We start from the raw sequence: 27,814 nt of genomic DNA on the forward strand, positions 1-27,814 counted from the left end.
TGCTGCTCACTCAGCTCTTTATTTGTCGGCAGCTCTCCGGGGAGGGGGGAGTTACCGATAAGGCCGGATCGATGTGCCCGGGAACGGTCCCCGCCGCACGTACCGGGGCTGCCCGAGCAGAGTCCGGGCCCCGCGATCAGCGGAGCCGCCAGGGCTTCATCAGAGCCACATCAAAGGCACATAATGGCCGCTTAATTAACGATCGGGAGATGCCGCAGCCTTTGAGGTGCCTCGGAGCTCCCCGGGGAACTCTGCTCTGGGCGGAGGGAGGGACCCAGGGGACACCCCATAAATAGGGAGGGCTCAGCCCTGGGCAGGGAGTGGGACACTGCTCCAGGATCCCGAGGGTGCTGCAGGAGCCATGCCCACCAAACCCGTCCCTGGCTGTGAGCTGGGTGAGTATCTGACCACCCCTGGGAGCTGGTGTTGCCCCCAAGCCCAAAACACCCAGGATTTGGGGAGTTTGGGCAGTTTCCCAGCTCCAGGCTGCCTGTGGGGTTCAGGTAGGGAGTGAGGCCACCCCTTGGGTTATTCCTATTTTTGACACCTGCACTGAGGGTGGTGGAGTTTCCCACCTCCTGGATTTCTCCTCATTTTTCCAGGACTTTTAGCAACACCAGGCTGCTCCTGCCCAGTGCTGCATCCCAATCCCAGTTAAACCCCTGGGGTTGGTTCTCACAAAGGGAGGGGTTGAAAAATTATCTCAAGGGAGTGCACAGAGGAGGAGGAGGAGGAATGCAGTGAGGGAGCAGCGTTTCTCTCTGGAAAAACCAGTCACAAACCGAACCTGAGCACCCCATGGCACCTGCAGCCATTGTCTGCAGCAGGAGTCAGGAAACTCGGAGAAAAATTGGGGGGTTCGGGATGAAAAGCAGTGCCAGGGCAGAGTCCCAGCAGAGTTTCCAGTTTTGGGGTGGAATGAGATGCTGCTGGGAAAGGCTTGGAGTGGGAGCAGGACCTGGTGGGCTGAGGGGGGATCTCAGAGTCAGGGAATATCCTGAGCTGGAAGGGACCCACGAGGGGATCCAGGGCAGCTCCTGGCCCTGCACAGACACCCCAACAAGGCCAGCCTGTCCCTGAGAGCCGTGTCCAAACGCCCCTGGAGCTCTGGGGGCTCTGTCCATTCTCTGGGGAGCCTGGTGAGTGCCCCACCACCCTCTGGGGATAGAACCTTGTCCTGACATCCAACTAAACCTCCCTGGCACAGCTCCAGCCCTTCCCTGGGGTGTTCCCCCACACCAACGGGGGTCCAGGGACCCTCCTGGGGCCTCACTGGGGCTCAACCCCCTCCCTAGGGTTAGAGCCTGCCCTGCTGGGGTCTGCACTGGGGGACTGGGGCTGCAAACTGGGACCTGGGGTCACGAACTGGGACCTGGGGCCACAAACTGGGACTCTAAACTGGGACTTGGGGCCACAAACTGGGACCCCAGACTGGGACCTGGAGCCACAAACTGGGGGACATGGGGCTGCAAACTGGGACATGGGGTCCTGTCTGCCATCCTGGGACCCCAAACTGGGACATGGGGTCCTGTCTGCCATCCTGGGACCCCAAACTGGGACATGGGGTCCTGTCTGCCATCCTGGGACCCCAAACTGGGACCTGGGGCCATGCTGGGGCTCAACCCCCCCTCCAGAGCTCAGGGCCTGCCCCAGATGGGGTCTGCACTGGGGGACTGGCACCCCAAACTGGGGGACTGGGGCCACAAAGTGGGACCTGGGGCTACAAACTGGGACACGGGGCTGCAAACTGGGACCTAGGACCTTGTCTGCCATTCTGGGGCTACAAACTGGGACCCTAGGCTGGGACCTGGGGCTGCAAACCGGGACCTGTGACCCCAAACCGGGCCCCGGGGCCGTGTCTGCCATCCCGAGGCCGCGCCGTGGCTCAGCCCCTCCCCACCCCCGGCCCGGGGCTCTGCCCCATCCCCGGCTCCACACCCGGGCCCGGGCCCCCAGGGCCCCGCACCGGGGGTCCCGTCCCCCCCCGGCCCCGGGCCCGCCCCGGTGCCGCCCCCGGCCCGCCCCGTGACGCGGCTCCGCTCGGGGCCCGCCGGGCCGGGCATGAGGCGGCGGCGGGGCCGGGGGCGGCCGGGGCCGGTGAGCGACGTGTGGGGGGAGACCCTCGGCGGGTGATCCCGGGGGGGCTGTGCCGCGGGGGGATCCGGCCTTAGGGTGTTTTGGGGGGGGGGGGAATCCAGTCCTGGGGGTGTTTTGTGTGGGGATCCAGCTTTGGGGGTGTTTCGTGTGCGAGGATCCAGCCCTGGGGTATTTTGTGGGGGGGTCCAGCCCTGGGGTGTTTTGTGGGGGTGTTTTGGGGGGGATCCAGCCCTGGGGTGTCCCGGTTTTGCCGTGAGACCCCCGGGCCGGGGGTGAGGAGGGCCCGAGGAGCCGCTGCCCGTTCCCCTCTCACGGCCCCCCCGGCACTGCCCGCCCCTCCCGGGGCTCGAGGTCCCCTCGGTGACCTTGGGGTGTCCCCGGAGCCCCAGCGTGGGGTGGCATCACCCGCTCTGACCCTCCGCCGGGGTTTGGGGGTCCCGCAGCCTCGTCCCTCGGGCCGGGGGTTTGTGTGGAGCCCCACGGAGCTCGCCCTGCCCGGCCTGGGGTTGTGTCCCCTTGTCCCCTCTCTGAGCTCCCCGGTGCCCAGGATGAGTCCCCAAAGTCCCCAAGGCCCCGGAGGGAATGTCGCGGTGACCTGGCAGGGCTCCGTGCTCCGGGCCAAGGTCCGCCGGGCTCGGGTCCCCCCCGTGTGCCCGGTCCCGCTCCTGGGGACTGTGAGAGGCGGCAGTGAGATAACGGCTCCGTGGTTTTGTGGCTTGGACACGGTTTGATTCATTGTAATTCTCGGAGTCTCAGGTGTGAGTCAGCTGCCCCCGTCCCACGCTGGAAATTGGGGCTCCTAAATCTGAAAGCTGGAGCAGGTTGGGAGGAGAGAGCTGCTCCTCCCTGCCAGGTGTTGGTTGTTTCGGGGTGTGGAAATAACCAGGTCATCTTTTATCTGTCTGGGAGAGCACATCTGGGTGAGCAGGGCAGGCTCCCCGTGCCCTCCTGAACCCAAGGCATCTCTGAATTCCAGAGCACGGGATGGGATGAGGGATGGGCAGGGACTGAGCTGGTCTGACCTGCTTTGGGGTGGGCAGGTGCCCTATCCCGGGGTGACAGGGATGGAGCCGAAGTCGCCCCTGCCTTTATTCTCTGGGGTGTTGTGGGCAGGAGTGGGGCAGAGCAAGGAGGGAGGGACCCCACAGGGATGGATCCCATAGGGAGGAATCCCACAGGGATGGATCCTACAAGGAGAGATCCTACAAGGATGGACCCATACGGAGGAATCCCACTGGGATAGGCCCACAGGGATGGACCCCTCAGGGAGGAAACCTGCAGGGGAGAATCCCACAGGGAGGAATCCCACTAGGATGGACCCACAGGGATGGATCCCACAGGGATAGACCCACAGTGCTGTGTCCCCAGGGTGGCCCCACCAGGTCTGTGCAGAGGACAAAGTTCTCCAGGTCCTGGCCCTGGTGGTGCCGGTGCCAGCAGAGGAGCAGGGCCACGTGGGAGGTGATCAACAGGCTGGAATCAGGGAATGAAGCTTGGAAAAGCTCTCTGAGATCATCCAGTCCAACCATTACAGCAGGCCCAGTTCAGCAGTGGCCTGTGCTGGGATGGCAAGTGGCCACCTTGGCTGTGTGCACTGGTTTGGGGCTCCCAGTGTGGCGTCACCTGGAAGGGCTGTGGGGGTCAGTGAGCAGGTGAAGGGCTCACAGAGTACCAGGTGAGGAGCTCGCAGTGTCACCAGCCTGCAGGGTGTCTGTGCAGGGAGCAAAACTAGATGTCAGCCCCCAAACCACTCCACAAGAATCCATCAGGATCCCGTCTGCCCCACAGGAACCGGCCCAGCTCAAAGCCCCACATCAAAGGCACGACCTCAATGGCAGGAACTGCTCCCAGCACGGGGCCAGGCTGCCCCTGTGTCCTTCAGGGAGGAGCAGGATGAGGATGAGCCCGGGGCAGTTGGTGGGGGTAGAACAAGAGCCCCATTGTTCATTGTTGGCTGCACACGTGGGGAGGGCCTGGACCCGTGTGGGGCTGGTTTGTGCAGTGACCTCGTGATGTTCTTCTGCTCAGGGCTGGGAGAACTCCAGGGAATATTGCCCTGGGAAGGGGCTGCTGTGCCTGGGGTGATGAGGGGTTTGAGCCTGCTGAGCCCACACCTGGTGTCAGGGAAGCTGCTGGGGCTGGATGTGAGCCCAGGTGGGCAGGGAGGCAGTTCTGCTGCCCATCCCACCCTCTCCCCCTACCCTCAGTTAATGTCCCTACCTGTCACCTCAGCTCACAGGGGACCTGGGGAATGTGGATCTGCTGAAGGGCAAATCCCCACAGAGGGCCCAGGCCAGGCTGGATCTCTGGGATGGAGGGGACGAGGCTGATGGAGTGAGGATTGACCAGGCCGAGTGCCAGGTCCTGCCCTTGGCTCACCGTGGCCCCATGGAATGCTGCAGGCCAGGGACAGAGCAGCAGGAAAGGACGTGGGGGGGTGGACATGAGCTCAGGTGGGTGAGGAGGCCACAGGCACCTGGCTTGTGTCAGCCCCAGGTGGCCACTGGGACCAGGGCAGGGCCCAGCCCACTGTGAGCCCCCAGCCTGAACCCTGGGGTCAGTTTTGGGTCCCCAGGGCAGGACAGGGAGGGGCTGGAGCATGCCTGGAGTTGGGAATGGAGCTGGAGCACTGGGAGAGGGATCTGAGGGATCTGGGAGGGTCAGCCTGGAGGAAAGGAGGCTCAGGAGGGACCTCCTTGGTCTCCACACCTGCCCAACAAAAGGGGCAGCCAGGTGGGGGGTCAAACTCTGCTCCCAGGTGACAGGATGGGACCAAAAGGCTTCCAGGGGAGGTTTAGGTTGGATTTTAGGGAGAATTCCTTCATGGAAAAGGCTGCCCACGTGCTCTGTGTGTGCTCACAGAGCCTCCTCTGGCTGAGTGAATGAGAGACACGTTTCCTGGGCCGGGTGTGGATCCAGCCCCCAGCCCTGCAGCTGCTGGGGCAGATAAGGGGCCCTGTCCTGCCCCCACCCAGGCTGGGCTGGGTCTGGGGTCAGATACTGAGGTGGGTCCACAACGAACATTCCCCCCAAGATCTCCCTCCTCACTTCATCCTGCAGGGAAGCTCTGGTGGGACTCGCTGCCAGGGTAAGGTCATTCCTACTGGATCATGTTTTGGAGAAAAGTTGGCTTCTTGCTAAACTTTAGTGGTTTTGGTTTTTGTTTTTGTTTTTTTTTTTTTTTTTTAATGGAAGCTGTGAGATTTGGTGCTTAGAAGGAAAATTATGTGTGAGGGGTCAGAGCTGGAGTTCACTTAAACTGAATCCCTGCCTGATGATTTCCTTTTACATCCTCACTGAACCAATATTCCCTTGTTTTATGGAAATCTCCCCTTCAAATCTGATGGAATTTGACAGAGGATTCGGTGCTTTACAGGCCAGAAATCATCACTGAGGGACATTGGTTTGTCCTTGGGGGGGTCCAGAGGATGCCTGCCTACCCCAGCCCCATTCCAGATCCTGGCTCATTCCTGTGTGGGTTGAATTAAAATCCAGGCTGTGATGAAGGAGTTAAAGCTGCCCTCAACCCACTTCCCACTTGCCTGGGGGGCTGGGAGGGGTTTGGGGAGTGCTGGAGGGGTTTAAGGGGCACTGTCAGGATTTGGGAATGCTGGAGGTGCTGGGAAGGGGGAGATGAGATGTGGTTTCCACACCAGGGGAATTCCCCCCTTATTTCCTGGGCTGGAGTTTCACAACAGGCTCCGGTTGCCTGTGGACACTCCTGCCGTGCTGGTGCCCCTCAGGCCTCCCGTGGGCAGAGCAGGGAGACTTTCTCAGCCTAAATTCCCTCTCCCATCCCTGCTGAGACCCTCAGAGCTGGAAAAGAGCTCAGGACGTGACTCCATCACTGTCAGGCTTCTCAGAGCTGAAAGAGAGCCTGGGAAGCAATTCTCTCTCTATACCCTGCTCTCCTGCCAGCTCTGTTTTTCCACCCTGACAGGATTTTTCCCTTTTCCACAGCCAATGTGTCCAGTGTAAAGAAGTCCCCAGAGCAGGGGAAGGGCTCCACCATGGGGAACTCAGACATGGAGCGAAAGGCATCCTATGGTGAGACTGGGTCAGGAAAGGGGGCTGCCCTCATCACCCTCCTTCCTCTCATTCATTAATTCCCTGCTTGTTTGGGGTGCTGGGAAGAGCCCTGGGGTGCTGGGTTGAGCCCTGCAGGAGGTTTGCAGCGCCCTGGGGTCACTCAGCCCAGCTGAACCAGCCAAACCAGCCCAGCCCGGGCAGGTATGTCTTGGGAGAAATCTCCTGAGCAGGGATCTCTGCACACCTGGGCAGCTCCAAATCCCTTGTGTAAACGAGGCCCTGGCAGGGTGCTGGGAGGCCGGGAAAAGGAGGAGCCCCGTGGTGATGCAATAGGAAAGTTGGGCAAAGAGCTGCCCTGTCCGAGCCCTGTGAGCCCAGAGTGCTCCAGCTGCTCCCGAGGGAAGGGAAATGGCCCGTGGGGAGAAAGGGAGTGAGTATGGGGTTGTGTGGGACTGGGAGTCAGTATGGGGTTGGGAGAGAGAATGGGATTGTGTGGGATTGGGAGAGAGAATGAGATCAAGTATTGGACTGGGAGAGAGAATGGGGTTGTGTGGGGTTGGGAGAGAGTATGGGATCATATATGGGATTGGGGAAGAGTATGGGATCGTGTGGGATTGGGGGAGAGTATGGGATAAAATATGGGATTGGGAGAAAGAATGGGATCAACTATGGGATTAGGATCGAGTATGGGATTGTGTGGGATTGGGAGAGAGTATGGGATCGAGATTTTGCTGGAGGTGGTGCGGGGAGAGGGTGGGAATGTGGGAATGTGCTGGGGTGACCCTGCGCACTTTCCTCACTCCTCACGTCATGTCACTCGTGGAATTCTCTCAGTGCTGGCTCTCCCCGTGGGAGATGGGCAGCTGTGTGTCCTTTGCTTCCACATGTTGGATTTCCCTGGGATCCAGCCAGGAGAGTCTGGGATAATGGTGCAGGAGCAGTCCCAGATTTCCCTGGGATGTGGCTCCTCCAGCTTTAGTTCATCATTTCAGGGACACTGGTCCTGCCATCACTCCACATCAGCTCCCAGGATGGGGTTTTTTTAAAATTAATTGGGATAAATAAATCCCTGACTCCAGCCTGGAGCTGGGTGGGAGAGGAGATTCTGGGAAGGCAGTGGGCTCCATGGGGTGCAGCAGTGTGGGATATTTTAATTTAATACCTCTTTATCACCTAATTAGCATCAACTGTTCTGGCTTATTCTGTCGTGCCTGTGGTGCTCGCCAGCCTCTGTCAGGATTTTTTGCCTTTCCAGGAGTGCTCACTCCTCCCTTTTCCTCTCTCCCTGCAGAGGATGTCTCTGGGGAGTCTGGGGGGGTCGTCAGCACCATCTCCAGCAGCAGGAGCCCCCTGCAGCCCCCCGATGCTGACGATGGGGAGCCATTCACCACCTACTTTGACAGCAAGATCCCAATCCCTGAGGATGAGACGGTGAGTGGGAAAAACCCCGCTGGAAAAATCTGCCTCAGACACCCCCCTGAGTCATCCCCACGGGCACCAGTTCCCCTTCCAGCCTGGACTGGAGATGGATATTTGGGAGAGAAGTGGTGGGGGGGTCTCAGGGGCTGGGAAGGGGGACTGGGAGATGGAAGAGGGGGATTTGAGGAATCTCGTGGTTTGGGGGATGTGAGGCCCGTGTTAATGATTGATCCCGTGGGATTTGGCTCCTGCTTGCAGCAGTCAAAGAGCAGGGAAAGGTCTTGTCATACCTCAGGGAGGGACCTGGGCTCTTTGTTCCCTTATCAGGGAGCAGGAGCTCTGCTTGGCCTCGTGACACTGTCCCCTTGTTCCCTCCCAGGGCCTCCTGCCCTTGGCTGAAGCCCCCAGTCTCAGCTGGGAGTGAGGGAGGGTCCTGCTTCCCCCTGGGCTCCCATGAGCGTGACCTTGGCTGTCCCAGAGCCTGGCCCTAAACCCCGCAGGCTGGGGTTTAGGGGGGTTTGAGGGGTCCCTCAGACTGGGGTTTAGGAGGGTTTGAGGGTTCCCTCAGACTGGGGTTTAGGAGAGGGTTGGCGGTTCCCTCAGACTGGGGTTTAGGGGGATTTGGAGAGTTCCCTCAGACTGGGGTTTAGGGGGGTTTGGAGAGTTCCCTCAGACTGGGGTTTAGGAGAGTTTGAGGGTTCCCTCAGACTGGGGTTTAGGAGGGTTTGAGGGTTCTCTCACACTGGGACCAGAGATGCAGGGTTTGGGGTGGCACCAAGGAACAGGCACAGGATTTTTTTAGGACGGGATGAGGAAACAGTTTGGTTTTTACAGCCCTGCAGAATTTCTGGTGGGATTAAAGATCAGGCTGAGGTGTCAGTGAGGGAATTAACCCTTTTCCCCCCGTTTCTCTCCTCCCTTGCAGCATTCCTGCTTCAGCTTCCGCAAGCTGTGGGCATTCACAGGGCCGGGGTTCCTGATGAGCATCGCCTACCTGGACCCCGGGAACATCGAGTCTGACCTGCAGTCTGGGGCTGTCGCAGGCTTCAAGGTTGGTGCAGGGACCCATGGGGTCATCAGATGTGGGATTTATTATCTTTTCTTTTGTTAGAGCTGGGATTAATGCTGGGAGAGGCAGTTTTTGTGTTCAGACTCAGGTGTTTATTAATTCTTATCTATAGCACAGGCTCACAAGTTGTGAGCTCTGCTAACAAGGTGAAAAATGGCTCTAACTCTTTCCAAGATCTTCTAAGCATAAATTATCCAATAATGAGATGACACCTGTATTTTTTTTTACTTTTAACCCCCTAACCAAACACCCATGATCCACAATCTGGACTCTTTCACCTAAATAGAAAACACCACCCAAAACCCATGAAGAAGAATTTAGCCTAAACCCTAAATCCTCCATCTTGCTTTATATATAATCTATATATTTATATATAGTCTTTATGTATAGTCTATGTATTTATATATAGTCTTTATGTATAGTCTGTATATTTATTTATAGTCTATATACTTATATTTACTGTATATCTATATACTGTATATTTATTTATTACTATATTTACTGTAGTCTAAAGCCTTAAATTCTAAGTTTTCCACCCTGTGATATCACACACTTCTATTCAAACTCCACACCCACAATCCCAGTGCAGTCACTCAATTTTGGGAGCCTGTTCCACAGCCTCATGTCAAATGTGGACATTGATGGAGTCAGTGCCTGTTAGCACAGAAAGCCAAAAATTCTCAGCTCCCAGGGTTCCAACAGTCAGTGACATCCCATGGGGGGCTGCTGGTGGTGGAATCAGCCCAGAGAGGGGGTAGAGCAGGAGGCTCTTGGATCCTGGTTTGTGTCCCTTTGGATCCATCCCACGCCAGCTCTGGGAATGTAAACTGCCTCAAAAACATCAACAGTGCGGGTTTCCAACAGCCTGTGCTGCCCAGAACTGTGGGGTTTGGGGGGCACCCGGGGCTCCCCGTGTCCCCCCACCCACCGGTGTCCCCGTGTCCCTCAGCTCCTGTGGGTGCTGATGTTGGCCACCATCATCGGGCTGCTGCTGCAGAGGCTGGCGGCGAGGCTGGGGGTGGTCACAGGGCTGCACCTGGCCGAGGTCTGCCACCGCCAGTACCAGAAGGTGAGTCTTCTGAGGGTCTGGAATGGGTGGGTGATGCTCCTCAGGGTCCTCGGGGGCTGGAATGGGTGGGTGACACTCCTCAGAGTCCTCAGGGGGGCTGGGGTGGGTGGGTGACACTCCTCTGTGTCCTCAGAGGGGCTGGGCTGGGTGGGTGACACTCTCCCAGGTCCTCAGGGGGGGCTGGGGACAGTCCTGGGGGATTTGGGAGGATTTGGGTGGGGGGCAGAACTCAGGTGACCCCCCAATGTCCTTGGTGGTGCCATGAGGACTCGTTAAGGGCCTGGCTGTTCATGGGGGGTGTTCTGGGGTCTCCTAGTGCTGTCCTGGCTTGGGAAACACAAGGAGGGAGCCAAGGTGATGTTGCCATTTGCCTGTCAGGAATAAAATCTGGGATTTCAGCTGCCTCCCAGCACAGGAATGCTAAAATAATCCCAAGGAATTATGAGGAGAGAAACAGCCCTTTAGGTCAAAACCATTTCCTAATTGTCCCATGCCCTGCTTGGGAATTCCTTGGGTTTGTGTAAGGAAGGTCTGCTGATGATGAATGAGGCTGACCTGGACAGGGGCTGTGGGGACATTTTGGGATGTCCCATCCTTGTGCACTGGGGAAGGGCTGTGGGGACATTTGGGATGTCCCATCCTTGTGCACTGGGGAAGGGCTGTGGGGACATTTGGGATGTCCCATCCCTGTGCACTGAAAAGGGCTGTGGGGACATTTGGGATGTCCCATCCCTGTGCACTGAAAAGGACTCTGGGGACATTTAGGATGTCCCATCCCTGTGCACTTGGGTGTTCCCCATCCAGCCCTGGCACCGTGTCTCTGCTCTGACCTGGAACATCTCCCCACGCTCATTCCCAGTTTATCCACACATGGAGATCCCTCATTTCGCTCTCGCAACTGGCTCCTGTATCCAGGGCAGGGACTGGGGTGACACAAGTGACCCAGATCCTCCCAGATTGCCACAGGAGCTGGGATTTCACCTCCAGAGCAGCCCTAAGTGCTTCCCACTCCAGGGCAGGGTGCTGATCCCATTCCAGCATGCAGGATCACCACAGCCCCACGGGAGGAGATCTTTTTCCCTGTTTTTCATGGCACTGGGTGTTTGTTTCCCCACAGTTCCCTCGGATCATCCTGTGGCTGATGGTGGAGCTCGCCATCATCGGCTCTGACATGCAGGAGGTCATCGGCTCCGCCATCGCCATCAACCTGCTCTCCGTGGGGAAGTGAGCTGGGGTTTGTGTGGGGCGTGAGGGAGGAAGGGACACCCTGTGCCAAAGTCTCCGTTATTTCCCCTAAAATGCCCCTGAATCAGCACTGAGGATGTGACTCACCCTGGCTGGTCGAGCTCTCAGCGCCAGCTCAGCCTCCAGTGCTGCGTTTCCACTGTGGGGCAGCCCCAGGGGCTGGGGTGGTTTGTACCTCTGGCTGTTACAAAATCACAGAATTCACAGAATCACCAGGTTGGAAGAGACCTTTAAGATCATCAAGTCCCTCCCATGGCCTAACACCTCAACTAAACCATGGCACTGAGTGCCACAGCCAATCTTTTTTTAAACACATCCAGGGATGGTGACTCCACCACCTCCCTGGGCAGACCATTCCAGTGCTTTATTCTTCTTTCTGTAAAAAACTTCTTCCTGATATTCAGTCCATATTTCCCTTGGTGCAGCTTGAGGCTGTGTCCTCTCATTCTGGCAGTTGCTGCCTGGAGAAAAAGACCAACCCTCACCTGAGCTCAGCCACTTTTCAGGAGGTTGTAGAGAGTGATAAGGTCACCCCTGAGTCTCCTTTTCTCCAGGCTAAACAATCCCTGTGAATTGGTGTGCAGTTTTCCTGCCAAACTCCACATCCCGTACAGGACTCCTGGGTTGGGAAGGCAGGAAATGGGCTCATGACTGGCAGGCTTGGGGTGTCCCATGGATTCAGGTGTTCCTGGGGCAGGACACAGCCCTGTGCTCCCTTGTCCTGTGAAGAACCCCTCTGAAAAAGCCCTAAGTAAAAGGGATTCGGAGCTCTGGGTGGGCACTGACCCTGCTCTCACCTGCAGGATCCCGCTCTGGGGGGGAGTGCTCATCACCATCGCCGACACCTTCGTCTTCCTCTTCCTCGACAAATACGGTAATTTCTGCTCTGGAGTTCTGGGAATTGGGTCTGGGATCCAGCATTTCTCAGCTCGGTGACAATGGGGCTTTTCCTCCTTGCAGGCCTGAGGAAACTGGAGGCGTTTTTTGGGCTCCTCATCACCATCATGGCCCTGACCTTTGGATATGAGGTACCCCCTCCACAAGACACTGAGGGGCTGGAGCATGTCCAGAGCTGGGAAAGGGACTGGAGCACCAGGAGTGGCTGAGGGAGGTGGGAAAGGGGCTCAGCCTGGAGAAAAGGAGGCTCAGGAGGGACCCTGTGGCTCTGCACAACTCCCTGACAGGAGGGGAAGCAGCCAGGTGTGGATTGGGTGACAGGATGAGAGGAAATCTCCTCCTAGGGGAGGTTTAGGTTGGATACTGGGGAGAATTCCTGCCTGGGAAGGGCTGTCACACTGGTACAGGCTGCCCTGGGCAGGGAGTCCCAGTCCCTGGGGAATTTAAAAGCCATGTGGGTGTGGCACATGGTCAGACAGTGCTGAACCCAATGATCCCAGAGTCTTTTCCAACCTTAACAATTCCATGATTCAACGCTGTGATCCCACTCTGTGGGAAATGGATTTGTAGAAAATCAAATTTATATTGTCTCATCCTTCACATGAGACTGAAAACAGAATAAAAGGTTTAAAAAGGCCTCATCTCTGGGTCAAAAAAAGGGTATAATCCAACACCACTCCTGTGCCAAAACAGTACCCAGCACAGGGATGGACACTTAAAATTGAGGAGATTTGAGTCTGCATTGTGGTTTTGCTCTGGAGCCCCCCCAAATCCCCTGTTTCTCTGTGCCCAGTACGTCACAGTGAAGCCTGACCAGAAGCAGCTGCTGCAGGGACTGTTCATCCCCTACTGCAAGGGCTGTGGCACCCCACAGCTGGAGCAGGCCGTGGGCATCGTGGGCGCCGTCATCATGCCCCACAACATGTACCTGCACTCCGCCCTGGTCAAGGTGAGACCTGTGCCAGGAGGGCACCCTGGGGGGGGAAAACACCCCCAGAGGAGCCTGGGGACATGTGGCTGTTGGGAGGTGCTGATGCCTGGAGAGACTCCCTGGGACTGAGGCTGGACAGAGTTAAAGGAATAAAGTGGGTGTTTATTTAAAAGGCCTTCAAAGGATTCACCTTGGGCAATACCAAAGCCAGGGTTATACCCAAGATGGACCCTGAGTCAAGAGTTTTCACACTTAATTTGTAAGTTTTGATCCATTTCCATACTGGGGTCAATTGTCCAGTTACAGCTTCAGGTGATGAAGTCCTGTATTCTCAGTTTGTTCTCCTCAAACTCGCTGTTGTTCATACTCTTTGGGAAAGGATTGTTTTGTCTGACTGAGCTGTGAGGAAAACTTGCTAACACTTCATACGAAGTTCAGAGTTATGTACCAATACAGAATCTGTAAAATATGAAAGCTAAAGAGGCTAGATAGAGTTAAAGGAATAAAGTGGGTATTTATTTAAAAGGTCTTCAAAGGATTCATCTTGGGCAGTGCAAGAGCCAGGGCTATACCCAAGATGGACTCTGAGCCAGGAGTTTTCACACTTTTATAAGTTTTGGTCCATTTCCATATTGGGGTCAATTGTCCAATTACAGCTTCAGGTGATGACGTCCCATCTTCTCAGTGTACTCTCCTCAACTCGTTGTTTGCACTTTTTGTGCAAACTGAAGCTGCAGTGGTGTCCTTGGGCTGGAAAAGGATTGTTCTGTCTGATTAAACTGTGAGGAGAACCATGAGGAAAATACTAATGCAGTGCAGAATCTGGAAAATATGAAAGCTAAAACTGAAGGCATCAGTGTGGGATCCAACGCCGTGTCCCCCCATCACTCTCATCGTTGCAATGGGCTCTGATTCCAGGGACTAACAGCAGATTCCTGTCCCCCCCTGCTGTCCCTGTCCCCTCTCCTGTCCCTGTGCCCCAGTCCCGGCAGGTGAACCGTGCAGACAAGAGGGAGGTGCGGGAGGCCAACAAGTATTTCTTCATCGAGTCGTGCATCGCGCTCTTCGTCTCCTTCATCATCAACATCTTTGTGGTGACCGTCTTCGCCCAGGCCTTCTTCAACCAGACCAATGCAGATGTGGTGCGTGGCACTGGGAGCTGTGGAATGGACTGGGATTGACTGGGAGCTGCAGCAGGGATGAGAGCAGTGCCCACCCCTCTGTGCTGGGCACTGCTGAGGTCAAACCCTCAGTGCTGGGGTCAGTTTTGGGCCCCTCGTGATAAGTGTAGCTCCTTAAGGGTTGGAGCATGTTCAGAGCTGGGAGTGGAGCTGGAGAAGGCTTCGGAGCATCAGGAGAGGCTGAGGGATCTGAGGGGGCTCAGGCGGGAGAAAAGGAGGCTCAGAGGGGCCTTCTTGCTCCCCAACACCTGCCCAATAGGGGCAGCCAGGTTGGGGTCAGGCTCTGCTCCCAGGTGACAGGATGAAACAAAAAAAGACTTCCAGGGAGGTTTAGGTTGGATTTTAGGGAAAATTCCTTCATGGAAAAGCTGCTCCAGAGGTGGAGTCCCCATCCCTTGGGGGGGATTTAACAACTCTGTGGATGTGGCACTTGGAGACATGGTCAGTGGTGGCCTTGGCCATGCTGAGATCACTGCTGGACCCAATGATCCCAGAAGGTTTTCCATCCCAACCCATTCCCTTATTCCCACCCTTCCTTCCGTGCCCTTGCAGAACAAGGTCTGTGCTAACTCCAGCATCCCCCACTCCGCGCTCTTCCCCAACAACAATGAGACTCTGGAGGTGGACATCTACAAGGGGGTGAGTGTCCCTGGGGAGGACAGCTTGGGGACTGCCCTGGGGCCCTGTCTGGTGTCCCCAGGTGGGGGCAGCTGTGTCTGGGACTGCCCAGTGACCCTGTCTGGTGTCCCCAGGGATGACAGCCATGTCTGGGACTGCCCTGGGGCCCTGTTTGGTGTCCCCAGGGTGGGGGCAGCCACATCTGGGACAGCTGGTGGCCCCATCTGGTGTCCCCAGGGGTGACAGCCATGTCTAGGACTGCCCAATGACCCTGTCTGGTGTCCCCCAGGGGATAAACTGGGACCACTGGGCCTGAGAGCAGCAAAGGGATCCCCAAAAACAGAATGGGGCTGAGGAGCCCCCCGGGGTCCTTGATCCCCCTTTTTTTACTGCAGGGTGCTGCTCCTGCTCCTCCCCACCCTTGGTGGGGCCGGGCTGACGGAGCTGCTCCCTGTCCCTCCCGTGCAGGGCGTTGTCCTGGGCTGTTACTTCGGCCCTGCTGCCCTCTACATCTGGGCCATCGGGATCCTGGCGGCCGGGCAGAGCTCCACCATGACGGGCACCTACTCGGGCCAGTTCGTCATGGAGGTAACGCAGCTCCTGCTCCTCACTGCCCACTCCTCACTGCCCACTCCTCACTCCCTCCTTACTCTGTGTTCCCTGCTCCTTACTCCCTGTAGTCCTCACTCCATGCTTTGTACTCCTAATTCCTTACTTCTTGACTCTCTGCTCCTCTCTCCACGCTCCTCACTCGGTATTCCTTGTTCCATATTCCTTTACTCATCTGCTCCACACTTTGTGCTTTGCACTCAATGCTCCTCACTCTTCACTGGGTACTTCTCACTCCCTTACTCCTCACTACATTCTCCTTACTCTGTATTCCGTACTCCTTATTCCCTGTAGTCCTTATTCCTTACTCCCAACTCCTTGAATCTTCACTCCACATTCTGTACTCCTTGCTCCATATACCTTACTGATCTACTCCTCACTCTGTACTCCTCACTCTTCACTCTGTACTCCTTCTCTACTCCTCACTACATTCTCCTTGCTCTGTATTCTGTCCTGCTTACTCCTCTGTACTCTTTACTTACTCCTCACTCCCTCCTCACTATCTCAGCCCCCTGGCCCATCCCTGCCAAGAGGTTCCTGGTCCTGTACTCCATATTCCTCACTCCTTACTCTCTCCTCACCCCTGCTGCTCTGTGCCCCCTCAGGGCTTCCTGAGCCTGCGCTGATCCTGTACTACTCTCACCTTACTCAGTCCTTACTCACGGCCTCCCTGTGCCCCCTCAGGGCTTCCTGAACCTGCGCTGGTCGCGCTTTGCCCGGGTGCTGCTCACGCGCTCCATTGCCGTCACCCCCACGCTCTTCGTGGCCATCTTCCAGGACGTGGAGCACCTCACGGGCATGAACGACTTCCTCAACGTCCTCATGAGCCTCCAGGTGAGCAGGAACCCACGGGAATGCACAGCCAGGTGGGATCCAGCCTCTCCCAACCCAAGGATGGGGCTGGAGCAGCCTGGTTCAGTGGAAGGTGTCCGTGCCTTGGGGTGGGATGAGCATTGAGGTCCCTTCCTGTGGGAAGTGGGAAAGCAGAGGACTTTCACAGTGTCGCAATAATCTTACATAGACAGAGGTGTGAGACAGAATTGGATTTTAGGCTTTGAAATATTTGGAGCATAGAAAGTTTTTGAGCTGCAAAAAATGTAGAACAAGCAGCTGTTGTGCACTGTAAGGTGGACGTGTAGGGTTTAGTGATTGGCTGAAGTAGATGCTTGTGAGCTTTTAGTATTAGCCTATTGGCTAAAAGACTTTCAGAAGGCCTTGGAACAAAGAGAGCTTTGGCTTCTGTTGTTGTGGCGTGAGTTTTGCCTTTTTTTATGTCTCTGCCTTCCCTGGGACTGAGAATGAAATAAAAAAACTCATGGAACGCCTCTCGTGCCGTTATTGGTGATTAGATCCAGCACCTTCCCACCCAAACCATCCCAGCATTCCACGACAATCAGCAACTCCCACTCTTCATCCCTCTCTGTTTTCTGCCTGCCGCAGCTCCCGTTCGCGCTGATCCCGGTGCTCACCTTCACCAGCCTGCCCAGCGTCATGCACGACTTTGCCAACGGCCTGTGAGTACTGGGGGGTCACCTGGGCATGCCTGTCCCTCACCTGTCCCTCACCTGGGCACTCCTGTCCCTCACCTGGGCACTCCTGTCCCTCACCTGGGCACACCTGCCCCTCACCTGGGTACTCCTGCCCCTCACCTGGGCACACCTGGGCATGTCTGTCCCTCACCTGGGCACACCTGGGCAAGCCTGTCCCTCACCTGCAGCATCTCCTCACCTCCAGCATCCTCCTACCTCACCTTGCTGTGTCTCACCTCACTCCCAGGTTCTGGAAGGTGGCCGGGGGCCTCCTGATCCTCCTCATCTGTTGCATCAACATGTACTTTGTGGTGGCCTACGTGATGTCCCTGCACAACCTGGGGCTGTACATCGGGGCCGCCGTGCTCAGCGTCATCTACCTGTCCTTCGTGGCCTACCTGGTGAGTCAGGCTCCACCTGGGCCCCCTTCCAGCTGGGAGAAGACTTCAGGACAGCACACAGCTCCTCTGTACCTGGCTCTGTGTCTCACAGAGGTGGAAATCGTGGAATTACCTTGGAACTACAGCATGGTTGGGCTGGGAGGGATTTTAAAGGCAGTTTTGTCCAACCCCTCTGCCATGGGCAGGGACAGCTCCCACCTGGCCAGGTGGCTCCCAGCCCATCCAGTCTGGCCTTGAGCACTTCCAGGGATGGGGCATCATCTGGGAAATCCATGCCAGTGCCTTCTCACTGGGGGAATTCCTTCCAAAAATCCTCCTCTGGGCTTGTTCCAGCAGCTCCACCTTGCCTTGGTGCACTGGAGCAGGTGGGGTCTCACCTGAGCAGGGCAGAGGGGCAGAACCCCCCTCACCTGCTGCCCCTGCTGAGGGATCAGCCCAGGCTGTCCCCCTGGACAGATCCCATCCCTTGGGACTGTCCCCTGCCCACTCAGCTCCGTGTCACTGTGTGTGACTCTGCTGTCCATGTCCCCAGTGAGACTGGTCCAGGAACTGGTCCCAGTACAGACACCAAGGGGCCCCACTCCTCACAGAGCCATTGGTCACAACTCCTCCAGTGCCACATTCTGATTCCTGATCCCATGAGTGATCCCCCTGTGGGGCCATCAGTGGGGTTTACCCCACCCAGGTTTGGGGTCCTGAGTGCAGAACAGTGAGGGGCTGGAGCACATCCAGAACTGAGAGAGGAGATGGGGAAGGGTCTGGAGCCCCAGGAGTGGCTGAGGGAGCTGAGGGGGCTCAGCCTGGAGGAAAAGAGGCTCAGGAGGGACCTTCTGGCTCTTTACAACTCCCTGACAGGAGGGGCCAGCCAGGTGGGGGTCAGGCTCTGCTCCCAAGGTGACAGAACCAGGGGAAATGGCCTCCAAGGGAAGTTTAGGTTGGATACTGGGGAGAATTCCTTCCTGGAAAGGATTATCCAACCCTGACACAACTGCCCAGGGCAGGGGTGGGGTCCCCATCCCTGGGAGACACTGAAAGCCACGTGGATGTGGCACCTGGGGACACGATCAGTGCTGCCCTTGCCAGTGACCCCAGAGCCTTTTGTGCCCCGACCCATCCCGTGATTCCACGACTCTCTGTGCCACCCTGACCGTCCCCTCCTTGTCCCCTCCTGTCCCCGCAGACGTGGCTGTGCCTCATTGCCCTGGGCGCCTCCTTCCTGGCCTGCGGGAACACGGTAAGCGTCACCCGGACCCTGCACCTGGAGCAGCCGCCCTCCCACCCCCCCAAATAGCCTGGGGGGGGGGCCTGGACCTCGGCAGCCACCAGAGGGGACACGGGGACAACCCCGGGGACACGGAGAGCGCCCGCAGGGGACACGCGCGGATCGCCCGGCGCTGCCGCCGCCCTCGGGGCCGACGTTCCTTTGCTGAACCCCCAAATCATCCCTGGATGGGACACACGGCTTTGGGGGGGGACACAGGAGCAGCCTGACCCCCTCCCCATTTTCCTTTATATCCCTCCAAATTCCTCATCATGGAGTATTTGACCTCCCTGTAGCACAAACACTGAGCTCCAGGAATGCTGCTCTGGTACTGACCTGGAGAAAAGAGGCAAATAAGCTAAAAAATCCCTAAATCCCCTTTTGGGGAACATTTTGGGATGCTGCTGTTGCTGGGCATGGGGTGACACTACGGCTGGATCTACCTCCACTGCCCCAGCCTGAGCAGATCTGGTACTTAAATTACTGGAAAACACTTCCCGTTCCCATGAGGATGGGAAACCTGAGCATTAATATTGACACTACAGATTTTTTAATGGCCCAGTGTGGGATTTCGGGGTCAGCAAATGAAACGAGTTTGTGGTTATTTATGATTTTATGACTTTGTTCCCTGTGATCCATGGAAATACTCTTGGAGTTCTCAAAAATCCCTGGATTATAACTCTAAATCATGCCATGGAGGCTCCAAGAGCCTTTTCGGGGGGTTTCTTTGCTGCTCTCACTTGTCCTGGATTTAACTCCCTCCTATCACCCCCCTTTTGTTTGATAAGCTTTGGAGGAAGCTTGGCCAGGAGTGTGACCTGAGTGCAACAGAGTGGAGTGGGATAGAGGGAACAGGGGACACCCTTGGATCTCCCAGGGGAATTCTGGGGCCCCATCTTGCCAAATTGGGGTGGATTTGGATCTCTGAATCATGGAAATTGGGCATTGAAAGCTCAGATTTGGATTATTTAGGGAAATTCCCTTCTCTGCCCAGCTGGAGCTGCAGCAGAGGCACAGCTCCATGGGTTTAGACCCCAAAGTGCATCACGGATGTGCAGGATGGAGCAGGGGGGACATGGGGGGCCCCAAACCTCTCCTGGGCCCAAGCCAGAGTGTCCCAGCCCAGTCCTGGTTTATTTGGGATACCTGGTCAGGGGCACCCAGCACTAGCAGCCCATCCCTCGCTGTCCATTGGCATTTCCCTGCCCTCCCAGTCCCAGGCAGGGAATTCTCTCTGAAATAAAATCCCTGCAGTGTCCAACGCTGGGGAATGCAGGCCTGGTGCTGGTTTGGGATCTGGTCACAGGGATTTGGGATCTGGTCACGGGGATTTTCCTCCCTTCCATGAGCAAACCCAGTATCCTGTCCCAGGACTGGGGCAGGTCAAGGCAGCCCCTCCTGCTCTGAGCTTCTGCAGAGTTTATCCATCACCACTCAGACTCTGGGATTATTCCCTGGTGCTCACGACACATTCCAGGGATGAAGGTGAAAACACTCAGAGCCCAGCAGGAAAACTCCCCTTTAATTTGAGGCAGGATCAGATCCTTCTTCCCACCCTTTCCCAAACCAGCTGAGACTTGCAGTGCCTCCCTGACCACAATGGATTCCCAGTTTTCCTTTTATCATGCCAGAATCCCAGCAGGATTTAACCCTGTAGCGTAGCATTTGTAGGTTTTATACCCATTCCCACAACAGCAGCCACGAGCTGCAGGATTTGTGGGGTGGGAGGGGATGAGGGGCTGGACCAGAGGTGGACTCCCAGCTTTCCTGGGCTGGGAATTTTGGCTCAGGAGGGGTCAGCTCTCCTGGCTGGAACACTGACTGTGCGTGGAGCCTCCAGGTCGGGTCCCCATCCGTGGCCTCTGCTCCGTGCTGCACTAACTCGGGGGTTTTTCCCTTTGGTCCTGGTTGTAACAAACCCCCCTTTGCCATTAAAACATGGAGACTTTTCCAACTTGGCTTCCTGGGTCATTTTTTGGGGCTGTGACAGAGCTCTGGTGCTGTGGGGTTGTTGCCTTTTGCCCAACCTGGGAATGAAACTCCAGATCATTTTAGTAAAGTTCATATAAAAGTGGATCTTTATTTGAAGGCCTTTGGGGGAAAAATATCCACAAAAACCCTCCCCACTCTGCCCAGGGTTGAGTACATTTTAGCAGGTTTTAGGAAATCAGCATAATTGATAAAAGCACCACTTAGGAGGACAAGTTGTGATGTGATTTCCCTCCCAGGTCAAGCCCCTTCTCTGGAGTCCTCCCCTCAGCACTGCCTGTGCTCTGTCCATTAAATGTATCCCCAAAAGTTGTTCCTGGGGCTTGGAGCTCTGGAATTTGTCTTTCTGCCCATGGAAAACTACTGGGAAAAGGAGTTATTAATACAATAGGCTACAGAGCTACAAATATACATGCAAAGAATACAGAGAAGATATAAAAGAAAAAAAAGGGCAAAACTCAAAGTCATCAGGGTGAGCTGGGGCATGGCCCCATCCCGTGGGATTCATTCCCAGGGTCCTGCTGTGCCTGTGCCATCACTGGGAGAGCAGAGGCTCCCTCAGTTGAAATTCCTTCTGTGGCATCAGAACTCAGCACACTCATCCTGCCCTGCTCCAGCCAAACCCACCAGCTGTGCCAAAAAAACATGAAATTCCGACTTTTTTTCCTGTTTTCCTCCTCCAAGAGCCTCAGCTCTGGCCCAGCCCGGCACAGGCTGTCCCATTTAACGCCATCTGGAGGTGTCTTCTTGTAATTAAGCAGCGTGTGCTAATTAAGGCCCATCCACGTCCCGAATTTAATTGACCTGGAGCAGTTAATTGGGGCTGCAGAGGGAGGGGCCGTTCGGAGCCCTGGGTGGGGCTGGACTCTGATCTGCCCCAATTAACAGCGGGACCGTTCCCAATTAACACCATTCCTTCTGCTCAGGGTTAATTAATGACTCTGGAGCCCTGACCGGTGCTGCCACCTCGGCACCCACCCGGGCTCTGTTAAACTGGGCTCAGCTGGGCCTTCCTTAAACCGGGATCAGCTCTGCCTTCACTAAAATCCTGCTCTGCCCAGGCTCATTAAATTGGCCTCAACACCGGCTTCATTAAACCAGGCTTAATTCAGGCTCAACCATCCTCAGTTTGAGCTTCATTAAACCCGTCTCAACTTGGTCTCTTTGTTAAACCTGACTCAGTTTGGGCGTCATTAAATTGTGGCTTTGTTAAACCGGCCTCTACTTCATCTTTGTTACCCGGGCTTCATTTGAGCTTCATTAAACCAGGCCGAGCTCAGGCTTCCTCAAACCAACTTGGGTTTTGCTAAACTCTCTTTGGCTCAGGCTTCCTTAAGCCAGGCTCAGCTCGGGCTCATTAAATCCCCTCGGCACTAATTAATTCTTGCCTTCCACCCCCCCAGGGCCGCCTGGGCTTCGCCGCCCGCCCCGAGCTCTTCCTCCTCGGCCAAGTCGATTCCGACACGTCGGTCACCAGGTGACCCCCATCGCCAGGACCTGAGCGGAGCCCCAGGACCCCCGGAATGGTGGGACGGACCCCCGGGACCCCCCGGGACAGCAGCACCAGCCCCGGGCGTGCGGCAGGAGCGGAGCAGAGCCGGGACAGCGGGACCAGGAGGAGCCTCCAGATCCTGGGACAGCCCAGGGACCCTCAAAGCTTTTCCCCATCTCCCCCCCTCAAATGGCAGCTCCGGGAAGAGTCCGTTGACATTTCCTGGATTTCCATTCTGAGCACTCCAGTAGGATTTAGCTCCTTGGGGGTTTTCCCTAATTTGGGGATATTCCAGGCTATTTCCAGAATTCCCAGATTTGCCGCCAGGCTCTGGCCTCGGGCCAGGGTTGACACGTGGGGACTGAGGCATTTCTCAACATTTCCAGGAGTTTTGGGAGCTTCCAGAGCTCCAAATCAACCCTCAGGAGGGTTCAAGGGCAGCAGTTCCCGAAAAAAAAAAACCGCAACGGAGCGCCGGGATTTTCCTTCTCTGCCGTTTTCAATAATGAGTTTTAGAAATAAAAATGACGCAGCTCAGTCCCTTTCCCCCCGGAATTCCATCTGTTCCCAGTTTCCCGTCCCCACAGGCACTGGGGGCTCCGGGCTGGATCCATCGCCGGGAAACTGGAGCCGCGGGACTGAATTTTGGTGGGGACCCAAAGCGGCCACAATTAGGGGAGGGGGTGGCGGGGTTGGGGGGGTCTGGGGTCGCTGTCGCGCCCCCCCCGAGCAGGGACACGCTGGGACATCCCGGTGTCGCTGCGGGGGTCCCGCCCTGGGGACAGCCCGGGTGAGGGACGGGGCTGAACTGGCAGAATTTTGGGATTCCCTGGAAGGGTCTGCGCCCCCCGCCCCATCCCCGTGTTCGCTCCGCCCACTAGTGACATCATAGTGTAACAGCCAATGGGGAGAGGGTGGGCGGGGCTGCGGATCGAGACACCGGAATGTGGGCGGGGCCTCGGTCCGTCCCCAATCCTGTCCCAGTCCGCGCCCAGTCCAGTCCAGTCCCAGTCTACCCCCAGTCCAGTCCTGTCCAGTCTCACTCCACCCCCGGTCTAGTGCTGTCCAGTTTCAGTCCACTCCCAGTCCGCGCCCAGTCCAGTCCAGTCCCAGTTCACTTCCAGTCCACTCCCGGTCCACTCCCAGTTCAGTTCCAGTCCCAGTCCGCCCCCAGTTTACTCCATTCCGCCCCCGTTCCAGTTCCAGTCCGCCCCCAGTTTGGGCGCTGGACGCTCCTCCAGGGAACGCCCCGCTCCCCGCGCCAAAGCCTCAGTTTGTCCCATTTCTCCCCGGAACTGGGTCTGGCGCCGCCCGGGACGAGTTTCCTTCGGTAATGGAACAGGAATTAACTGCCCCAGAACCTGGCCGCGGGTGCCGGGGGAGTCTTCTTTTTTTTCCCTATAGTTTTTCCTTTAAAAATAACCCCAAACCCCAGAAAACAATTTGCTTTGTAGAAAACAGGGAAAACAGGAGAAATTTGGGTGAAATAAGAGGAATTTGGGGTGGAAGACGAGGAGTTTAGTGGTGAAATAGGCGGGATTTATTTGGGGTGAACTAGGAATTTTGGGGAAACCAAAGGAATTTGTATAAAGCGGGAGGAATTTGAGGTGAGTTAGGTGGAACTGCGATGAAAAAGAAGGAATTGGGGGTTGAAACGGGGGAAATTTGGTGTTCCTGCTGATAAATCCAGGGGGAAAAGGGAATCTCCGCCCCATTTAACAGTTAATTTCACAATATTTAGCGCAGAAAAGGGGCGGAACTGAGCCCCGCCCAGGCCACGCCCCTTCCCGGCACGTGAGCGTGATTTGTGATAGCCCCGCCCCTTCCGTTCAAGGGCGTGACCTGCCAAGCCCCGCCCCTCGCCGGAGCACAGCAAGATGTAAACACGGCCGGGCCCCGCCCCTTCCCCGCCCGACCAATCAGCGCCCGCCACCCGTTTCAAGGCTCCCCCCGAGCCCCGCCCCCTCGAGCGCCCGTAACCGAATCCCGGCCGCGGCCCCGCCCCCGCCCCGGCCCGGGGGCGCCTGGAAACCGCCGCGGCCCCGTTCCCTCCGGTGGGCGCGCGCGGCCCCCCCGCCCCTCCCCCGCCCCCCTCCCCCCCCCCCGGGCCGGACGGCGGCGGGAGCGGCAGGTACCGGGTGGGGGCGGGGCTGAGCCCCCCGGGCGGGAGCGGCAGGTACCGGGGGGGGCGGGGCTGAGCCCCCCGGGCGGGAGCGGCAGGTACCGGGGGGGGCGGGGCTGAGCCCCCCGGGCAGGGGGAGGCGGGAGCGGCAGGTACCGGGGGGGCGGGGGGAGGCGGGCACCGGGAGGGGCGAGCGCGCGTGTTCCCCCGCTCCCGTGTCCCCCGTTTCGCTGTCAACCCTCCTGTTGATGTCCCCCCCCCTCCCGCATCCTCCCCGGGACGCCTCCGTGTCTCCCCCCGCCGCCGCCGCTCCCGGGGAAAGGAGAGGTGCGGGGAGATCCCGGCTGTGGGGACACCCCGGCCCCGGGGAGCCCCCGAACGGGCGGTGACAGCGGGAGCAGCCGGGGGATGGAGGGAGCCGGGGGGGCTTCGGCGGCCGCAGCCCGGTTCAAGTAATCCAGGATAGGCTGTTCCAGCCCGGCCTGTTCCCGGTTACTTGTCCCGGGAGGCGGCTGGTGACGTCACGGAGTGGGGGACAACGCGGGGGGGGCGGTCCCGTGGGGGGGGGGGGGATCCGGAGCAGCCGCCACCACCGGTGTCTGTGAGTGGGTGTTGACCCCCAGCTTGTTCACCCCAACTCCTGCCACCCCTGCCCAGCAGCCCTTGTCACCCCCCCTCACTTCTGATCCCAACCCTGTCCCCACCTGATCCCTGTCCCCACCTGTGACCCTGGTCCCCTGCCCCCACCTGCCTCATGTCCCTCACCCCTCTGTCACACCCCCCATGTCCCTTGTGACCCCCCAACATCCACCCTGGGGGGTGTCAGGGATGGGATTGGGAGTGTCCCCACAGCCCCCCCACAGCCCCCCCAATCCTGGGACCAGCTGTGCCCCCCATTCCTGTCCCCCCATATTTGGGTTCAGGCTCTTTGGGGTCAGACGAGCCCCTTTTTGTATGGATTTGCCATGAAAAACCTGCAGGGGCTCCTGGGGGAGCCTGGAGGGGGCAGCAGGAGGTTGGGGGTGCAGGAGGGGTTGGGGAGCATTCCCTGGGGGAGGGGCAAGGGATGTTGGGTTCCCCCCTTCCTCTCAACAAAACACCTGGCCTGGTTCTTCTGCACCTTTATTCAGCCTCATCCTCCCAAACTGCCCAGGAGGCTCGTGCTGCCCCCCAGCCTGGCCTGGGAGGTGGGGCTGCACAGTGTGTATGTCCCCAGGGGGGCTGAACCCCCCTGAGCCACCCTCCTCAGGCTGGGGGGGCACAGGGCTCTGGGGGGGACTCCTGGGGGGGCTCCTCCCCGCACTGGAAGCGCAGGAAATCCCAGACCTGGAGCCCCCCCCGTTCCCGCAGGTACTGGCCCAGGGAGACCCCCGGCTCCAGGAGGGACCCCTGTGCCAGCAGCCGTGTCTCCGTGTCCCCTCCCAGCTCGTCCTCGGGGCTCCCCAGGGCTGTGGGCGCCATCCCCACCACGTGCTGGGCCACTCTGCGCCCCAACTCCTGCAGCTCGGGCGAGGGGGGCCCCGGGGCTGGCCCCCCACAGGCCACCAGAGCCCCGTAGGTGCCCATGGCCACGGGGGGCCCGGGGGGCACCCAGCCGTGAGCGTAGGTGGCCACGAAGCCCCCGGGGGCCCGGAGCCACCCGGCCCTGCGCAGGGCCAGGCGCTCACCCAGCCGGCCTGGGGGGGACAGAGATGGGGGGTCAGGACCAGCCCCCCCAAAAATGGGATGGGGAGGGGTCATGGACCCCTCACAGAGAGAGCAGAACCCCATGAAAATGGTGGTGGAGCAGCCTCTGCCCCAGCCCAGAGCTCCCCCAGGGACCACCCCAGGGGTTGTGCCCTGCCCAGGACAGGGACAGGCACTGGGGAGACTGGGACTGGCAGGGTTTGGGGCACTGGGACTGGCAGGGTTTTAGGGCACTGAGGTGGTTATTTGGCATCCCTGGAGATTAGGATTCAGGGGACTTGGGATGTAAAGGATGGGACAAAGAGGCAAACTGGGATGTGCACAGAAAGGGCACTGGGCAGACTGGGAGTGGTGAGACAGGCACTGGGCATACTGGGATGGGCACAGCATGAGGCATTGGACAGACTTGGAGGAGGACAGGATGGGCACAGGAGGGACACTGGGCATACTGGGATGTACTGGGACAGGCACTGGGGTCACCACTCACCCATAGCCAGTGCCAGGTGGTCACTCAGCAGGTCCCCCCCATCCCCTGCACGCAGCTGGGCCAGTTCATCCTCTCGCAGCAGGTACTGGGGTGGGGGAGAGGTCAGAGGGGAGCCCAGACACCCCCAAACCCTCCCCCAGCACCCCCCAACAACCCCACACCCTCTGTGCCACCCCAATCCCCAAACACCCCCAAGCACCCCCAAACCCTCCCTCAGCACCCCCAAACCCTCCCTCAGCACCCCAACACCCCCAAACCCTGCCCCAGTACCCCAATACTCCTGGCACCCCAGCAACCTCTAAAAACCCCACACCCTCTGTACCACCCCAAACACCCCCAACACCCCAAAACACCCCGGAACCCCAAAGCCCCCCCAGCAGCCCCACCTTAGTGCCCGAGGCCCCCTGGCAGTGCCCCAGGACCCCTCTGGCCGCCATCTCCACAAGCTGCTGGAAGTCGGGGGTCCGTGCCACGAAATCCGTCTCGCAGTTCACCTGGGGGGACACGGTGACCCCGGGGACATGGAGACCCCTCCGGGGAAATTGGGGCGTCCCCCCAAACCCCGTCACTCACCTCCACCATGACGGCGGCCTCGCCCTCGCTCAGGACCCCCACCAGCCCCTGCCGCGCCCGGTGAGCCCCGGGAGCGGCGGCGCGGGCCCAGCCCCGGCGGCGCGACTCCTCCTCGAGCCAGGCCTCGGCCTGGCGGGGACAACGGGAGGGGACAGGGTCATCCCCGTGTCCCCCGGCACTGCCCCTCGGCTTGGGGACACGGGGAGGACACAGACAAGGCCCCAACCCGCGGCCCTCCCGCCCGCCAGGGGACGGGGCTGCTCTGCTCCAGCTGCCCCAAGGACCCCCTGCGACCCCCGGAGTCCCCTCTCACTGCTCATCCCCCCGCCAGCTCCACATCCCCTCTCCTGGCTCTCTCCCCTGTGTCCTCATCCCCCTCCCCGATTTTGCGTCCCTCTTTGGTCGCCCCCCGGGCTCCCCACCCCGCCCAGGTCCCCCTGGGCCCCCCCCCCCCCCCCGGCTCCCCCGGCCTCCCGCACCTGCTGCAGGTTGCCCCCCGCCCGCTCCAGCGCCTCCCGGCAGCGCATCACCGGCTGTCCCGTCCGCGCCCGCAGCTCCCGCAGGTCCCGCAGCGCCGGGGGGGCCGCGCTGAACCAGCGGCCCGGGGAGGCCTGCGGGGCACCGGGAGCGTCAGTGGCACCGGCAGCCCCGGAGCCCGGCCTGAAGAGGGGCCCGGGAGAGGGGTCCCCAAGGGGCGGGAGGGTCTGCCGTGTCCCGAGATGGGGGTCCCGGGATGGGGGATCCCGGGATGGGGAGGTCCCGGTGGTCCCGACATGGGGGGGGGGGGTCACCGGGTGGTACCAGAGGGGGGGGTGGGGAAGCGCAGAGCGGTGTCGGGGGATGCCGGCGGGACAGGGCGGGGGGCCCTGGGGGGATGCCGGGGGATAGGGCGGGGGGTCCCGGGGGTATATCCGGGGACAGGGCGGGGGGTCCCAGGGGGTATCAAGGGACAGGGCGGGGAGTCCCGGGGGGGTGCCGGGGGACAGGGCGGGGGGTGCCGGGGGTGTATCCGGGGACAGGGCGGGGAGTCCGGGGGGGTCCCGCTCACCCGCGCCGCCCCCCCGAGCGCGCCCAGCACCGCACGCTGCATCCCGGCCTGGCCGCGGCGCG

At 58.9% G+C, this 27,814-nt stretch overlaps 2 protein-coding genes across 3 annotated transcripts; one reads left to right on the plus strand and one right to left on the minus strand.

Annotated features, from left to right (window-relative positions):
• The first annotated feature begins 2,042 nt into the window (after window positions 1-2,042).
• On the plus strand, window positions 2,043-22,345 carry SLC11A2 (solute carrier family 11 member 2). Of its 2 annotated transcripts, none has more exons than XM_083881044.1 (17): window positions 2,043-2,097; window positions 6,058-6,144; window positions 7,418-7,557; window positions 8,471-8,596; window positions 9,564-9,683; window positions 10,801-10,907; window positions 11,732-11,802; window positions 11,889-11,956; window positions 12,619-12,774; window positions 13,740-13,898; window positions 14,490-14,576; window positions 15,024-15,143; window positions 15,849-15,998; window positions 16,605-16,678; window positions 16,941-17,094; window positions 18,275-18,328; window positions 21,748-22,345. In XM_083881044.1, exons 2-17 carry the CDS (start codon window positions 6,108-6,110, stop codon window positions 21,823-21,825), a joined length of 1,701 nt encoding a protein of 566 aa, XP_083737170.1. In that variant the 5' UTR covers window positions 2,043-2,097; window positions 6,058-6,107; the 3' UTR covers window positions 21,826-22,345. The 2 variants fall into 2 exon arrangements, with proteins under 2 accessions (XP_083737170.1, XP_083737171.1); XM_083881045.1 differs by lacking the exon at window positions 2,043-2,097 and adding an exon at window positions 2,729-2,853.
• A 2,724-nt stretch (window positions 22,346-25,069) lies between these two features.
• Window positions 25,070-27,794, minus strand: TSFM (Ts translation elongation factor, mitochondrial; the record flags this gene model as incomplete). The annotated part of the gene is made up of 6 exons (XM_083881001.1): window positions 25,070-25,634; window positions 26,132-26,216; window positions 26,518-26,625; window positions 26,705-26,833; window positions 27,184-27,315; window positions 27,753-27,794. 6 exons carry the CDS (start codon window positions 27,792-27,794, stop codon window positions 25,204-25,206), a joined length of 927 nt encoding a protein of 308 aa, XP_083737127.1. The 3' UTR covers window positions 25,070-25,203.
• Window positions 27,795-27,814: the final 20 nt, after the last annotated feature.

Source organism: Zosterops lateralis (genome assembly GCF_965231275.1).
Source record: "Zosterops lateralis genome assembly, chromosome: 32".
Lineage (NCBI taxonomy): Eukaryota > Metazoa > Chordata > Aves > Passeriformes > Zosteropidae > Zosterops > Zosterops lateralis.